The 17694-nt window shown below is 40.5% G+C and overlaps 1 protein-coding gene across 7 annotated transcripts in view; it reads left to right on the forward strand.

Annotated features, from left to right (window-relative positions):
- The first annotated feature begins 1891 nt into the window (after positions 1-1891).
- Positions 1892-17694, forward strand: part of LOC122083472 (WD repeat-containing protein 87-like) — a 92720-nt gene continuing 76917 nt past the window's right edge. Inside the window, exons 1-6 of one of the 7 annotated variants that reach the window (XM_042651298.1) lie at positions 1892-2153; positions 2623-3085; positions 3974-4096; positions 4637-8380; positions 8484-8565; positions 8702-8768. In XM_042651298.1, the coding sequence (XP_042507232.1) occupies positions 4729-8380; positions 8484-8565; positions 8702-8768 (3801 nt within the window). In that variant the 5' untranslated portion in view covers positions 1892-2153; positions 2623-3085; positions 3974-4096; positions 4637-4728. The remainder of the gene's footprint in view (positions 2154-2622; positions 3086-3973; positions 4097-4636; positions 8381-8483; positions 8566-8701; positions 8769-17694) is intronic. The other 6 variants (XM_042651292.1, XM_042651295.1, XM_042651296.1 and 3 more) reach the window with 6 other exon arrangements.

Consider the following 17694-nt stretch of genomic DNA (forward strand, 5'->3'; position numbering starts at 1 on the left):
AACAAGGGTTTTCCCATGTTGGAGGGGTACGCCTCGACCTCGATGACTTTTGATGACCGGCGTAGTGAAAATTATACTTCCCTTCACGTTTCTCGAGCTCCAAATGCATTTCCTGAGCTCTAGGAGAATCCCCAAATTAAGGATTTAGGGTTTCAGTTGAAGAATCAAATGTATCTCCCATTTGCCCCTGTGGAAAGGTGATCATCCGAGCTTTTTTTATAGGTGGGAGACCCTTTACAAACCCCACAGAACAAATCCCAGCAAATCATACCCGAGGTGGCAAATCCCCAAAGTGTTTAGCACTTTCGAGTAGGACCACTATCAACCGGTGACACCCACTAGTGAGATCCAAGCTCAAGATGAGCTTCTTTTCATGTCACCGGTTGAACCACCACTAGGACCAGACACCCATCGGTGACCATCAACCGGCGGGATAGATCCTTAGATGGCTTTTGTCCAACCCACCGGTAGGATAGACACCAACCGGTGACACTACTGGTGAGTCTTACTAAACTATCAAATTGGCAATTTTGGGGGAGTTTGAGGGATCCACTAGGGGACCACCGACCCTCTTAGACACTTTTTAATGCTTATTTACCTTGCAACTAGGACATAGACAACCATATCTTGTGAGACCTGGCAGGGTATAACTCGGGCATCTCTACATGGGAATTTAACTCACCCGATCGATAGACAAGGTAAGCGGTGGCCTGACCTTAATTTTGGAGTGTTTTAACATTTGAAATGATGTATTCCATTGCAATAATGAAATTTAATATTACTTATCATGTATGCTCTATATGAATGGTATTAATTTTTTTTATTTGAATTGTATATTGTTTTTGGATTGTTGTGAATATGTGGGTTCCAGTGTGGCCGGGGAATTCCGATACTGTGATCGCCATGTGTGTGATCGCATAATGCATTGGGTGTGCATGAGAGCTATGCTTGGATATGGGTAAGCGGTGTGTCTGATGGGAATTCAGGTACCGTGTATCCCATACTAATTGTTTGTTCACTAAATAGGCTTAGATATGGACATGGTATGGCCGATGAAAATTTCGGTACCACATTTCATACTACCTATATCATTATGAAAAACATATATATGATTGTGGTTAGGTATACCATCCCTATGTTAAGATCCCTTGCTAATAGGGGAGAGGTGTTTGTCCTTGCTCTTCAAATTTTGGCGGTCTGGGAATCATTATTAAAAACGACTTGGGTCATCCCTAAGTGGCTGTGTTGGAATTCAAGCTTTTGGTAGCAGTTTGAGGGGTAAATGTTGGCTTTGAGGCTTGGTGCTAGAATGCATATTTGAAGGAGCCGAGTTTGTTCTTGCCAAATTTAATTGTCAGGAGATCATAAAAGTATATTATTGATCTGTCTGAGGAAGCCCCCCTCACTATCCATGGTTTGATTGGGGACATCCGTATGTTAGCATTAATTTGGTAATTGTTGTTTCTCCTTTATTCCTAGGGAATCTAACTTTAGCTCAGAAGTCTCTGTCCAATACGTGTACGACAATTTGGCCAATTTCGTCTTCATGGCTAAGAGAGGCATGCAATCTTTTTCCCCCATGTTCCACACGTCTTAATGGATAGTTCTCGTTTTGACCCAAAAAAAAAAAAATCATTCTAACCGATTTATAACAATTCATTTTACAATCATAAATATTTTCACTAATATTGAAATCAATAGATAATCAATTCAATTGTTCATAACCTTATACTTAATTTCTTATTGGTTTCATTCAGCTCGTTTTTCAGTCTGAATATTGATCAGTTTGATGTGGTCTGGTTTCCAGTTGGTCCCGTCATACGCCTGTCCCAAACTATAGTCCGATAAGGATCGATTCGTTTTGATCCGGATTTTGGTCGGTTGACCCTACTCTCTGAGTGTTGAGCTTGGACACCCCCGCTACTGGTGGAAAAAACACACACCTTCTCTCTCTTTCCTTCTCTCTCTTTAAATTCGCACAGAACCGCCTTCGGCGGGTTTCCATTTTTTATTAATACTTAAACAGTGGAGAGAACTATCAACTAAACTACATTGCCGTATCGTCTCCTTTAGTCCTCTCTCATAACAAATTGCGGACGGCGAGTCTTCCTTCTCTGTCTTTCGCAGCGCGCAGCCCCTTCTAATGCTGGCTGGTAAAATTTCCATCTCTCTTTCGCTTGGAAATATAAAGCTCTTTTTCTTCTTTTTCCAACCATTTTTAGGGTTAGTGTTCACATCTTTAGAAGAGTTTTCAGTCTTTTTCAAGGGTTGAGCTCATTGGATTAGTTTATTGGGGCGTCTCTTTGGTTCTCTGCAAAGGGAGTTTTTGAGATTTCTCTTTTAAATGTCTCATTTGGATACCCCCGACTAAATCTGAAAGCCGTTCTTTGGTTTCCAAAAGATACAATTTTTTTTTTTTATCGGAGAGGGTTTTGGAGGAAACTAACAATTGTTTGCAATTTTCACCATTGTTGATGGTTCAAAATTTTTTGATTTTTAAAAGTAATTCGATTAGTTTCAACCTTCTTCGCCATCCAAGGTGGACGATTTTGTTTATTAGGGCAACCTTTGTATTGTTCCGATTAAGATTTTCTCTTTTACTGGTTTTGTAAATCCATCCAGAGATTCGACACGATGAAGTTCCATCAAACTCCTAAGAAATAGAACATCGCATTCAGGTACGACATCAATCCAAGCCTCTTGGCGCCAGTGGTTGCTTCGCTGCTTTGGAGCTTTGCTATGATGCTGATGTCGATGGTGAATGTTTCTTGGCAACTTTGGACGGCAGCCCATGGTTGAAGCATCAGTGGAGAATTACTATTACTAAGGGTAGGGGATAGGAGAACCAGAGAGGCGACCGGGTATAAACAAACCTGGACCGAGTTGGCCCAGTCTACCTGACTTTTGACATATTTTAACCATTTTGTCACAAACTGGTTTTCCAACTACGTAAAAGATAAAAAGGAAAACGAAAAAGGAACTGCGTTCTCCCCTATTCCTTTTAAGGGATTTTTGGGGTGAGAAAGTGAATTGGAAGATTCAGTGCTTTTGTTGGGAAGTAAAGCTCCAGCAATGACGGAAACGGGTGAAAACCTTACATACATTTGAAGAACTGCAAATCTAATTTCCTTCCTTTTTTTTTGTTCAGTTTTTAGACATTATTCTCACATTGGAGCATCGTTCATTACAGGGATTTGTTTGATCATTTGTGGTGTTTGACATGAAATTCATATTATTGTCTCTTCATGATTTTTTCCCGCCCCAAGTTTCATTGTACGTTCAAAATGTAGCTGATTTCTGCTGTTGTTTTAGTTAAATTTGGAACTTTAGTCTGTCCATTGTTTGTTACTGTCACTACTATTTATGCTTCTTTTGTTTCATGATTGTTATTTCATTGTTTTTTGGATTGTTAGAACTAGACATTTTAATCTGCTGAAGTACTGATAGGGGAACTTGATTATTAAATTTCTTTCATTTTTTTCCCCCTGGTGTGTGTGTGTGTTTTGTGGTCCATGTCGTGTATTTGAAGTTAAATATTTTGATTTATTTACCTTTTTTTTTTTGTTTATGTTGGGAAAGGTTCAATTCGTATAAGCAGTCTTTTGTGGAAAATAATTTTTATTCCTTATTTGGAGTACCAAAAGAAAAAAAAGAAAATAGCCCATTTTGGTTTCCTTTCATGTCCCAGTAGATTTTAAGTTTTCCACTGTTGTATGATGGATAATTCTGAGGACAGAATGGAGCACACAAATTTCCACAATGAAAAAAGAATCATTGTGAATTTAAATATTTTAGGAATGGAAAGAGAGATCATATAGAATTCCATTACGTTCTGTCCATGTCGGATTATAACCAGTGAATTAATTTGTGTGTTGCTTGTTTGAATTGTTTTGTTACCAGTTTAGTGAGGATCTGGCCCTTATACACCATGCATGTCCTCATGACAGCTACACTTTTGTGAATTCTGTTACAGGTGTTTTTGAAAAGAAATTTAAGAAGCCACTAGATTTTTGCATATCTATTGTGAAGTTCATGTAGCTCTTCGAGAAAATGTCTACATAAATCCGAAAGCATTCCTTGTCAAGCGACCTTTATGGTAATGCTTTTCTTTTTTTCTTCCCCCCTCCTCCCCGATAATCTGATTTCTGATGCCTCTTATGTGCATCCTTTCACATATATGCACTTTTATGAACATTAAAATTGTAGAATCTATGCTACTTCTGCTATTACTTTTTACTGATAAACATTCCATTCTGACTTATGAGGCCTATGTAATAAGATGCATTACCCCCACATAGCCTTAAATTTTGGCATTATTGCCAGACTTTTCTGGTCCAACCGGTTTACCATTGTTTGTTGCTTAACTACTAGTAGGGTGAGTAGTTATTTCTTCCCCGAACCCCCTTCCCTTGTCTGAATGGGCATGATGATATTTTTCCTCATTTTGGTTGTTCGAACTAGACTGAATGAATGACGGAGTCGTATATGTTGTTCAGTCTTAAATCAAAAGAATGGTGTTGTCAGACAAGAGTTGATGATAGTGGATGTAGAGCTTAACATTTGTTGACCATAGGGAAATAAACTATGAGTATCCAGTTTCATTCTTTTATTTCATGATTGTTATAATATATTGCAGGATCAAAAGAAATAAAAAGGAAGCAGAAGAAAAAAGGGGAAAAGAGGAAATATACTTCTTGTTTATACAGTGAGAGGGAGAAATTGGAGGATATGGAAATCAACACAGAAAAGGAGAAGAAGAGAAAACAATCATTGGATGAGAAGGTCTTCAACAGTGTTATTCTTGCTCTGGAGGCACCGGTTAATGCTAATGTAGAGTCTGCTTCGCAAACATTAGAGAACAACACCGCAAGGAGTTCAAGCCAGAAAAAGAAGAGGAAGAAAAAGAAGCATAAAACTGCGGAAAATAATAGTCTTGCACAAAAGCTGCCAGAGGTTGGTAACATGGGTGAGCAAGGTCTCAAAGAATTGGAGGATATGGAAATCAAAATAGAAACAGATAAGATGAGCAAACAACCATTGGATGAGAATTTGGTGGCCTCCGACACTGTTGATCTTGTTCTGAATGCACCTGACAATGGAAACACAGAATCAGCTTTGCCAACATTAGGGAACAACACTGAAGGGAGTTCAATCCAGAAAAAGAAAAGGAAGAAAAAGAAGCATAAAACTGAGGAATATAATAGTCTTGCACAAAAGCTGCCAGAGGTTGGTAACATGGGTGAGCAAGGTCTCAACGAATTGGAGGATATGGAAATCAAAATAGAAACAGATAAGATGAGCAAACAATCATTGGATGAGAATTTGGTGGCTTCCAACACTGTTGATCTGGTTCTGAATGCACCTGACAATGGAAACACAGAATCTGCTTTGCCAACATTAGAGAACAACACTGAAGGGAGTTCAAGCCAGGAAAAGAAAAGGAAGAAAAAGAAGCATAAAACTGCAGAAGATAATAGTCTTGCGCAAAAGCAGCCAGAGGTTGGTAACATGGGTGAGCAAGGTCTCAAAGAATTGGAGGATAAGGAAATAAAAATAGAAACAGATAAGACGAGCAAACAATCATTTGATGAGAGTTTGGTGGTCTCCGACACTGTTGATCTTGTTCTGAATGCATCTGACAATGGAAACACAGAAATGGCTGTGCAGTTGCAAACAATAGAGAACAACATTGATGGGAGTTCAACTCAGAAAAAGAGGAGGAAGAAAAAGAAGCATAAAGTTGCGGAAAATTATAGTCCTGTACAAAAGCTGCCAGAGGTTGGTAATATGGGTGAGCAAGGTCTCAAAGAATTGGAGGGTATGGAAGTAAAAATAGAAACAGATAAGACCAGCAAACAATCATCGGATGAGAAATTGGTGGTCTCCGACACTGTTGATCTTGTTCTGAATGCACCTGATGATGGAAACACAGAAACGGCTGTGCAGTTGCAAACAACAGAGAACAACATTGATGGGGGTCCAACTCAGAAAAAGAGGAGGAAGAAAAAGAAACATAAAGTTGCGGAAAATGATAGTCCTGTACAAAATCTGCCAGAGGTGGGTAACATGGTTGAGAAGGGTCTAAAAGAATTGAAGGGTATGGAAATCAAAACAGAAAAGGAGAAGAACAGAAAACAATCGGCGGTTGAGAGTTTTCTGGTCTCCAACAGTGATGATCTTTCTCTGAAGACACCGGTCAATGGAAACACAGAAACGTGTTTGCAAACAGCAGATAACAACATTGAAGAGGCTTCAAGTCAGAAAAAGAGGAAGAAAAAGAAGCATAAGAATGTGGAAAATAATAGTCCTGTAAAAAAGCTGGTGGAGGTTGGTAACCTGGGTGAGCCAGATCGAAAAGAACTGGATGATATGGAAATTGACATAGTAAAAGAGAAGAAGAGAAAAAAATATGTGGATGAGAATTTGGAGGTGTCTGACACTGATTATCTTTCTCTGAAGTCTCCGGTCGATCAAAGCCTGGAAACAGCTTTGCAAACAGCAGAGAACCACACTGGAGGGAGTTCAGGTAGGAACAAGAAGAGGAAGAAAAAGGAGTGCAAAGCTGTGGAAAATAATAATCCTGTACCAAATCTGGTTGAGGATGGTAACCTGGGTGAGCAAGATGTAAGAGAATTGGAGGATGTAGAAATAAACATAAACAAGGATAAGAAGAGAAGACATATCTTGAATGAGAATATGGATATCTCAAATGCAGATGATCTTTCTCTGAAATCACTGGTCAATGGAAACATGAAGACGGCTTTGCGAATAGCAGAGAAGAGCACTGGAGGGAGTTCAAGTTTGAAAAAGAAGAGGAAGGAAAAGAAGTGTAAAGCTCTGGAAAATAATAGTCCTGCAAAACAGCTGTTAGGGGGCATTAACTTATGTGAGCAAGATGGAAAAGAATTAGAGAATGTCATGGACAAGGAGTGGAAGATTAAAGGATACTCGGATGAGAATAAGGAAGAATTAGAGGAACTCATGGACAAAGAGTGGAAGATTAAAGGATACTTGGTTGAGAATAAGGTGAATTCCAAGGTAGAAGATCTTACTATGAAGTCACCAATTAGGAAATTAGAAATGGTTATGCAAATAACAGAAAACAATGCTGAAGGGGGTTCAAGGAAGAAAAACAAGAGGACAACAAAAAAGAAGTGCAAAGTTGCAGAAAATAATGAACCTGTACAAGATATTCTAGAGAGTGGCATTGTCTGTAACCAAGATCAAAAAAATATAAAGCATCTTGAAAAACTGAATCATGAAGAGTCCATGGGTGATTCTTTGATCTTAGAGCTGGTAAAGAGTGTAGATATTGATCTGAAGAAGAATGACAAGGTCACTGAGATTACTTCAATAAATAATAGCAGGCAACAGAGGAGAAAAGGAAAGAAGAAAAGATTGTGCTCCTCAGCTAGTTCTACACAGCCAGCATATGTGATGCAAACTGCACAAAACAGTACAGTGGGAGAGGTCTCTGTTAGTTTAGATAATATAGTTTCATCGAGAAGAGAGTTGGGAGACGACAGAAAGAATAGGGAGGATGAGTTGAATGAGGCCCAGAAATCAGTTAGGGAGCATGGTCGTTCTGAGGAAAGAAAATTGGAAGAGTTGCCAAATATGTTATGTGGCTGTTCTGATAGAAAGTTAGAAATTAATAAGTTATCTGGTGTAAAGGAAACTGAAGATGAGCTAAATAAAATTCAGAAAACAGTACTAGATCCTGAACTTTCTGGGAAACAAAGTGTGAAAGAATTTTTGACTTGCTGTGACAAAGAGGAAAAATCTTCTTTGGAAACTGAAAATAAGCTAGATTCTGCTGCTCACATTTTGCTCAATCTAAGGCATGGAAATTGTTACTCATCAGAGTCATTTAAAGAAGGCCTGAACACCCAATCACAATCTGTGGAGAACATCTCCATTGGCGAGTCTTCTGCTAATTGTGCATGCAAGAGTCCTACGCCAGGAAAGGGAGTTAAAAGGAAGAAAAAAGTGTACCGTGCTCTTCTTGACTCCCCTTGTGACGCTTTCCCGAAGCTGCTAGAACAGAAAAATGAGATAAAAAATGAGTCGGTCCAGTTAGATGAAGTAACTGAAGGATGCCATGTTCTCAGTGAAGGAAATCTGGAAGTGTCCATAGCAGAATTGAAGAGGGAAGAAATAATATCTTCTGGTAATGGTTCTGTAATGAATGCTGATATTTCAGTTGGTGCCATCAGTAAGGAAGACAACCTTTTGGAGAAGTTACCTCCTTTACCAGAAAGATCACCTTTTAGTACCAGGAAAAAGCTTCTTATTCTTGATCTTAATGGCCTACTTGCTGATATAGTCTCTGATGCCCCTAAAGGGTTCAAAGCAGACAAGAAAATTGCTAAAAAGTCACGTAAGTATTGGCTTTGAAACTTGGCTTTCTTACTAAGCTTAAAGTTAGTAGTTCCACCTTATTTGCTTGGTTCTAACAAGGTTTTTCTCTTCTCTTGGTTCAGTTTTCAAGAGGTCACATTGTGATGAGTTCCTGAAGTTCTGCTTTGAGAGGTTCGACGTGGGTGTCTGGTCATCAAGATATAAGTACTCCTCAACCTTTGACCTGGCTGTGCGGATTTTTTTTTTTTTTCTTCTTTTTTTACACATTTTCTGGTAGTGCTCTTCAACCTGTGATACATGTTTTCATGATCATGTCTGACTGTTATCAACCCTCCTGCAGGAAAAATGTGGACAGTGTAGTTGATTTTCTTATGAAAGATATGAAACACAAGTTGCTGTTTTGTTGGGTAAGCAATTTTTATGCTGAAATGTGTGTATTTTTTGTTTTCATTGGTTTTCCTGCTAACTTTTGTGCTAACATATTGAACAAGCTCCCAAAAAAAAAAAAGAAAAAAAACTGGGAACAAAATATTGAAAAACAAAAAGGAGCTATATAGGTGAAGAGGTATAGGGTTCATAAGATTAATCTAAATTTAGGTTCAGTAATGATGCTGTTGCAGTTCTAATTTCACTAATATTAGATTGTTGACCTTTGGCAAGCCTTTTATTTTCTCCTATTCTTTCCCTGTGTCAAGAATTTCACTACTAGATTGCCGTGAACTTTTTTTCCTACCATTTTCTGTTTTAATAAATGCTGGAATATCATGCATCAAAGAAAAAGGGTAAAAGGAGAAGATATTAGAGGAGGTCCACATCACAGCACAAGGAATATGAACTGATTCATGATGAAAATTCTCTTATTCTCCCTCCTTGCTAGCTGATTCTGGAGTGAATGAGATTGAGAGACTTAAAAGATGAAACCAAGTCCCAGATTTCTTTGATGATTTGAGATAACCTCACAAAGTCCTTGTCTTGCCCATCATACAGCTTAAAACATTAAGATGTGTCATCCTCAAGAAGTAAATTGACAAACTTATTCCCATAGGTTTATTCATGAACACATAGAAGCACAAGGGCTTCATCTTTGTTTAAGCATGAACACCTAAACCCGAAGTAAGATCTGTTGATCCGTTGGTTGGACCTGATCGATCCATAATGGATTGAAATGGGGATTGGCTCAGACTGATCAGGATCCTTTTGGACCTTGCATACATTACTCTCCTATAAGCTTGTCAATTGGTTTGGTTTCCATGAGTGAGGGTGTGATCCGAAACTGAACCGAGAACTGATTCGGTTCTGAAATGCTGTACTTAAATGGAACCGAGCTTGGTTTGGTCCTTATTTGGTTCCCAAACCACCATCGTCTCATTCGATTGAAATAACCTAGAGGGGGGTGAATAGGTTATACTAGTGGAAATTCAATTATTTAAAAGATTAGCCCAAGTGTGATCGTAAATAAAACTGTGGAATGAAAAAGCCTCAATCACACTACACCAAGGTTTATAGTGGTTCGACTTAATCTTAGTCTAGTCCACTCCTATAAGAATCCTCTTGTAAGGTATTCTACTAGTTCTTCCTTTTAGTACAGTAGGTAGGGAAGAAAACCTTTACAAACTTTTCACGGATAAGAGTATCCTTACAAATCCCCTTTACAATCTCCTTTACAGGTAGAGAGGCACCTTATTCTTTTCAGGATAAGAGGATCTTTACACAATCCTATATACAGTCTAGAATTGTAAAACAGAAAGTTTGAGAGAGTGGAATAAAGAGGAATACCTCTGGTGTGGTGCAAATGATAATTATGAAAATTAAATGATGCACCTTTTGAAAAGTCTTCTCTGTAGCTCTGATGTGAACAACGAGAAAGTGGAAGACTTGATTGAGACTTGAGCTTTTCCTTTTGGGATTGGTGAAGACCAATGCCGCTCAAGTGATTCGAATGCCTTTATGAATTTAATAGCTCACAACTTTGCTCTTAATGCTCAGACTTAATTGATAATTAATTATGAACATCTTAGGTATTTATAGGTGAAATTAGGAAAGCTTTTTAGGCAGTAAATCAGACTCTAACGGTCATATTTTGGATCCACCGGTCGACCGCTAAAAGCCGTTGGAGATAGAAAAATAGCCGTTAGAGGTGATCCAGGCAGGTGCTAGTCGATCGGGACTTTCATCCGTTGGACCAGCTATGGCCTCGGATTGGTCCGTTCGACCGGGGCTTCCAGCCAGTCGACTGCCTATAGTTTTGTCCTGTTTTTTACGGACAACTGTCATACTGACCAATCGTCAGTATTTCGGCTTGGTCTGACATCGAATTAACCCGATTCAAGTTGTGTTGGAATTGTGACTCGATTTCTTACAACTTCCATGCGGGGTTCATCTCCCGATACCGACTCTAAGTTTTACCAAAATACCCTTAGAGTCTAGCTATAGTGATTCTCATAGAAAGTCACATACATAGGACATGTATTTCTAATTATGTTCTACACCACCTAACACCACCTATGGACTTTCAGCTTGGTCAAGGAATGTCCTATAGTCATTCTAGTATGATGATATGCGATGCATGAAGTGCGTGCACATATACATATAGTGTACACTATACAAAGAGTACTAGACTATCCTAGGGTCTTCATCTTGACTTGAGTCTTGAAGTCTTCATCATCACTTGATGATTCCTCTTTTGCCTTTCATCTTCTAAGTCTTCATCTTGTCTTAAAGCTTCCACTCTTGATCTTCGTGTCATGTCTTGATTCTTCAAACATGTATAGCTTGAGCTGTCTTCTTGTACTAACCACCACTTAGCACATATAGTTAAAGCTATGGTTTGTTTGTTATTATCAAAACATTTAAAGGAGTTTGGGCACATTCCCAATAATCTCCCCCATTTTGGTGATGACAAACAACCATAAGAAATGACAGTGGAATATATAGAATTTAAATGCAGGTAATCACATATCATTTCAAAGACAAGATTTCCACATAGGCAATACTTTCTCAACAAAAAGGTTGGCATGGAAAAAAAAAATGAGACATGTGCAGTATATAAGAAAGTAGATGCTCCCCCTGAATATGTGCTAGAATTAAGATAAGATATTTGTCATTCAAAACATAACACACATCTAAGCATTAAAATAAGCATTACTTTAGCAAAGAGTAAGTGCAGTACATAGGATTCCACCGAAAAGTAGAAGAAATTGAGTTCCAGCTCAAACAAAAATATAAAACAGAGGTTTAAACATAACGGTCATAAAACACATCCTATAAAAGAGTAATGATCATCCTATTCTTCTTCATTCTCATTGTCTGCTTCATCTGCATCTTCTTCTCTGAGGAGCTTTAAGATTTAATTTTGCTTTCTCTCCATTTTCCCCAGCTGAGCAAGAATGATGTTGCCAAATTTCTCAAGATCAGCAACAGTCGCATATGCAGTCGAGTCATCACTTCCTTGTCCTTGAGGCTGACTTGGTCTAGCAGTAGTCTTTTTGGAAGTAATGGTCTTCCTAGGAAGGAGGTTCATCTTGCGAACGTTGAGATGTCAATGTCTTGGGAAATAGGCTCAAAGACTTCATCAGAGAAATCCACATGAAAATAATCCAGCACTTGACAGATCATTCTTCTATAGGGAAGATTTCCCTTCTGAAGCTCGTCTCCATGGGCAATCATGGTCTTGAGCAGGATGTAGGGAAGATTGACGCTCACGGTCTCACAAACACAGTAGGTAAGGTATGTATGGAAAGGTAAGACCTCATCTCTGTGACCACCTTTGGCAGGATATTGTAAGAGATGATGAGGTTGACAATTCTCCTCAAATTAGTAAGTTCAGTGGCTTTAATCTTGTGGGTCTTAGCATAATTTTTTATAATGCTAGAGTAGACTGTGTCAATGTCCATGAACTTTTCAATGTAGGTCTTGGGTTGGTAGTATTTAAGGTCACCTTCTACAGATATGTCAAGGATTTCTCCCAACATCAAAATATCTATATCAATGTGAATACCCTTCACATAGGAATGAATCTGAAGAGTTTCTTCTTCACTAGATACGGTAAGGTTGTAGGAAAACATTTTTACCAAATGGGGGCAGCACTTGGTCTCTAGCTTGAGTATGTTTCCCCAACCCAAAGCATCAAAGTGGTCTTTGATTGCATACCTGGTGAGAGAATCGGTGTTGATGGTTATTCCTTGCTCAATCTGCCGAGGAATGAACATCTCCCATGATTCTCGAGCAATAGATGAGAACCATTTGTCTCCACTTGGAACCTTCCTTTGCTTCCTTGCCTTGTTAGGACGTTGAGACTCCATGGAGAGGAAGAGCCAAGAGATTGAAGGAAATCAAGGATTTTGGGAAAGAGAGTGAAGATCTATGTAGATCTAGGTTTTAGATGGAGTCTAGGCTAGGGTTTTGGGAGAGGGATAGTCGAAATAGGGTTCTTAGTGATTTAGGTTTCTTAAAGTGAAGAAAAGAACTCAAAAAAATCGAGTTTTAAAGGGCTCAAATTGTGGTTTTTGGTGGCAGCGGCGGCGGTCGACCGGAAGACCATTGAGTCAGAGGCGGTCGACCGGTAGATGGTTCGGTGACTGCGGTCGACTGGCGATTCAGGGGCGGTCGATCGGTATTTGCAGGATTTGCCAAAAAACCTAGAAAAAGTGATTTTTAGAAAGGGGTTTTAGATTCGGTCTCTTAGGGGCTTGAACATGAATGATACCAAAGATTTCTTTTGCACCCAAATGGGTTGCAAATTCCAAGCTCCTTCCTTAAGGTACAAAACCTTTCTTCACCTAGAGGTTTAGTGAAGATATCTGCGAGTTTCTCGATTTCGATGTACTCAAGGGAGAAATTGCCATTCTGAATGGTATCTCGCAAAAAATGGTGTCGAATGTCTATGTGCTTTGCCTTTGAGTTCAAAATAGGGTTCTTACTCAAGTTAATGGCAGTGGTGTTGTCATGACCCAGACCCAGACCCAGACCCAGATATAGGTAAGGGTACAGCCCTCACGGGCAATGATCAATCGATCCAAAACATTCATCAAAACAAACATTTGGAGGTGCAGGATAAGGGACAGGAGGTGGTTCTGGGCCTGTATTCATAAAAGAGGGAATAGGTTTTGGGTCATGAAGGGCTAGGGTGGTAAGAAGATCTGTTAGGACCTCATCACCAGAAGGAGTAATGGCACCTATGGGAGGATATTTGGTCTTGGTTCGAGGAGGTGAAGGTGAAGGTGATGGATATGTGGAAATAGGTGGTGAGGGTGCAGGAGTCATAGGGTATGGTTGAAACTGTGGAGGTGAGGGTTTGTCCAAGGGAATAGGTTTAGGTTGTTGCCTGGATTTCAGATTACGAAGCTGACGTTGTAAGGCCTTCAGTTCTTCAAGGGGGAAGGATCTGGGAGAAGCAACTACCAGAGGAGCCGGTATAGTGTATGCGGCAAATGGATCTTGAGAGGACATAGTAGGGACTGTCAATGGTAAAGGCTGCTGTCGACTGGATGTTGCTGCTTGAGGAGGAGTTTGTTGGAGACTGTAATTGAGCTTCAAGAAACCTGAGATGTTTCTCCTTTTGTCCAATAAGAGCAAAGACCTGGGTTGTATCAGCAGTCGAAGAAGCAATACCAGCAAGTTCAGCATGAACTTGATCCATTTCAGCTTTAAGAGATTGAAGTAACTGAGTATGCCGGCCAACAGTACTATGAGTATGCTGTGTGGAAGCAAGGATACCTTCAAGGTACTGGTTTTGGACGATAGCATTCTCATTTTGCCAATTTAAAGCTGCTTCAGCCTGGGAAATTTCTTTTGCTTGGCCAGAGGGTAAGACAGGAGATTTAACCTTCCATATATGACGAACACCATGAGAATCAGGACCATAGTCTGTAGGACCAGGGAAATTCTGCAAGGGAGCAGAAGAAGAGGAACCTGGAGCATACATACAACAAGGAGGGGCTATTGGAGAAGGTGTATGGACAGTTGGTGGAGGTTTACATACCTGAGTGGGGGGAAGAACATAAGGAGGTTCCAAAGGTTCCAAGGGAGGAGCACCGTATTTCACCATAAAGGGATAACGGGCTTCAGTACTCAAGGGTCCAATGGTAGGGTCGCCTGACTCATATCGTTCCCTAAGAATAGTCTGAGAAGACTGTCTTTTAGGGCGTCTAGTTCGGGAAAAATGAGTCTCATCATCAGAGTCTTGGAGACAATCGTCACAATCACAAAGATCAAAGTACTTATGACCAGTGACTGGATCAGAGAAATAGTACACAGGGTTTCCTTGAGCATCAAAAGATTTGACAGGAATATTTTCTTGAATCATTCCTGTAAACTGGGTAGGAAAAGGAGATGGTAACGGTTGTGGAGGAGGGAATCTGATTTCAACCTCGCCGGATGGGTGTGTGATGAACTGTGGATCAGTAGACTGAAGTGGTTCAACAGGAGCAGGTTGGGTTGAGGCCATTTGTTGTTCATAAGCCGTAACCCAAGAAGAAGGAAGGAGACGATAAAGATCATCTCGAGGAATTTGTCGAGGGACATAGGTAAGGCTAGGAACATGGTCAGAATCCACGGAGAGGAAAAGAGCATCCTCAGTTTGGCCTTTCGTTAAATCAAAGGCATGGTTTTGTAACCGATAAGCCAATTGATAGTGGATTGTTCCTGCTAACACTGTAGGAGCCTGTGGAGAACCAGAAATTTGAATCTGGAACTTAAAAGCAGAGGGAAGAAGGGGATCAGCTAGAGCTATGTTGAAATTGGGATAGAGAGTGAGGAATATAGTGCCTGCGTTCAAGGTAGTCTGAACAGTAGCAATCACGGCATGTTCATACCGGAGAAAGCGACTGTCAAGAAGGGCAATCCGGGAGAACACAGGAAGACCTTTCCTGCCATGGAAAGAGAGGGCAAATTTAATTGCACCAAAGTGGAGATGAGTATAACCTTGATTTTGCCAATCAGGAATGAAATTAGTTGGGATCTCCAGAGTGAACATCTGTTCTTTGTCTGTGGCAGGGATGTGATATAACTCACACCGGGAAGCCTGAACTAATTCCTTTAAAGGTGGGGTTTTCTTACGAGGGGCTATAAGGGTTTTCCAGGAAGAAGAAGAAGATTTCTTCTTTGGAAAGACAGTATAAGGATTTAACAGAGGGGAAGGAGTCGCAGGGATAATTTGATCATCAGGGAGATAATCAAACTCATATAAGGACTTGATAGAAGAGAAGGAAGAGGGTCGAGAGGAAGAAGGAGACGAGGAAGTAGAACTGACAGAAGAAGTAGAACGGCGGGAAAGAGACATACTAGAAGATGGGAGAAGGCCAGCAGTCCAGTCCAGTAGCATAACTCACCGGCGACACTCAGATAGATAAAAAGACGCCTAGGCGAGGCCGATCAGGACCCCCGGGGTTCAGTTCTCAGAGACAGATCAACCCGAGCTGTTACATGGTAAAAGACGGCCACTCCTTGGCCTGAAGACCCATCGCTCAAAGGGTTCTTTCTCTGTCTTCTGAAAACAAAAACCACGAAGTAACTTGCAATAGGGCGTGGCCTAGAATGTCCCTTTAACTAGCAGAGGATCAAGCTAGGTAGAGTCAGCTGCCGGAGAAGGACCTTAGCCGGAAAAGGGGGACGGGAATGGCTCTGATACCATATTTTTCGGCTACAAGACTGGGGCGCCAGCACACCTACATAAACGCGTCTAGCAGGGGAAGGTAAGGCCCAGCTTATATGACCGCGGTGGTGACTTAGTCTCCCCGATGTGGGATGCAGGGTTGCTACAGTGCCACTCGTGGACAGACCCAGAGTCTTCTGTCTCCGAGTCCGAGGATTCTGATCCCCTCTACCAGGTTATCCCTTTCCTTTCCCCGAGCCAAACACCTCTTCCTTGTCAGTCTATCACCTTACCACATGCTGCAGTAACTCTGATCCCTGAACCCTATGGTAGACCAGTTCGTCTAATAGCCTTCCTTGATACAGGAGCAACTACAACCATTCTATCCCCAAAAGTCCTTCCCAACCATTTCTGGAAATCCCAAGAACCTCCTCTCCCCTTTTTAGCAGCTAATGGTGAAACCTTCTATATCACCCTTGTCACCAAAAAACCCATTAAAATCCAACTTCTCCCAACTCTTTCCTTCACCCATGTTATGTTAGGTTCCCACTGTCCTGGAAAAGACCTTATCATAGGTTTTGATGTCCTGAGTCATCTTCCCCTTAAATGGACACCCCCAAGGTCTTGTTTATAAACAACAACTTCTCCCCTGGTCCCCTTTTTCTAACATATTTCTTGCAGGTACAGGTCCAACTCTGTTTGATGAGTTTAAAGGAAAACTTCTGCAAACATCCTGTGCAGATTCTCATACTGAGTTTTTGACTAAATGTACGCATCCTCTCTGGCAGAATTCCAAGTTGTTCATCTCCTTACCCTTTAAGAAGAATGAAGATGTCAATCCAACAAAAGCCAATCATCCTGGAATGCCCCCAGAACATTTGACACTTGCAGTCCAAGAACTTCAACAACTTCAAACTCAAGGACTGTTAGAACCAACTGTGTCTCCCTGGGCATGTCAGGCCTTCTATGTAAACAAAAGAAGCGAACAAATCCGTGGCAAGATGAGAATGGTGATAAATTATCGGCCTCTAAACTTCTTTCTGGCTGATGATAAGTTCCCCTTACCAACCCGTCTGGCCTTATTACTTCAGTTGGCCTCTGCAACTATCTTCTCCAAGTTTGATCTAAAAGCAGGGTTTTGGCAACTTGGAATTGTTCCTGAAGATCGGCCAAAAACAGCCTTTTGTGTCCCTGGTTATCATTTACAGTGGACAGTTAGGCCATTTGGATTGAAAACAACTCCATCAATATTTCAGCGTGCCATGATGCAGATCTTTGCTCCTATTCAAGAGCATGCCCTGATTTATATTGATGACATTCTTCTGTTTTCCTCTACACAGGCTGACCATCTTTGTCTTCTCCAGCACTTCCATCAGATTGTTCAGGACTACGGAATCATGCTCTCTCCAAAGAAAATGCAAATTGGTGTCTCTACCATTGATTTTCTTGGTGTTACTATTACCAAAGGGAAATATGAACTTCAACCTCATATTGCTACCTCTCTCCAGCACTTTCCTGAAGGTCCCCTGACAAAAAATCAGGTTCAACAATTCCTTGGTATAGTAAATTATATGACAGAGTTTCTTCCTCAACAAATCAGACATACGTCTGTGCTCCATCAGCTCTTGAGAAAGAATGCTCCTCCTTGGTCTTCTGAACATACAGCAACCATACAAGCTCTGAAACAACTATCTACAAGACTCCCTTGTTTACAGATTCCTTCTGATGGATGCCGTATCATT

Source organism: Macadamia integrifolia, chromosome 7 (assembly GCF_013358625.1).
Source record: "Macadamia integrifolia cultivar HAES 741 chromosome 7, SCU_Mint_v3, whole genome shotgun sequence".
Lineage (NCBI taxonomy): Eukaryota > Viridiplantae > Streptophyta > Magnoliopsida > Proteales > Proteaceae > Macadamia > Macadamia integrifolia.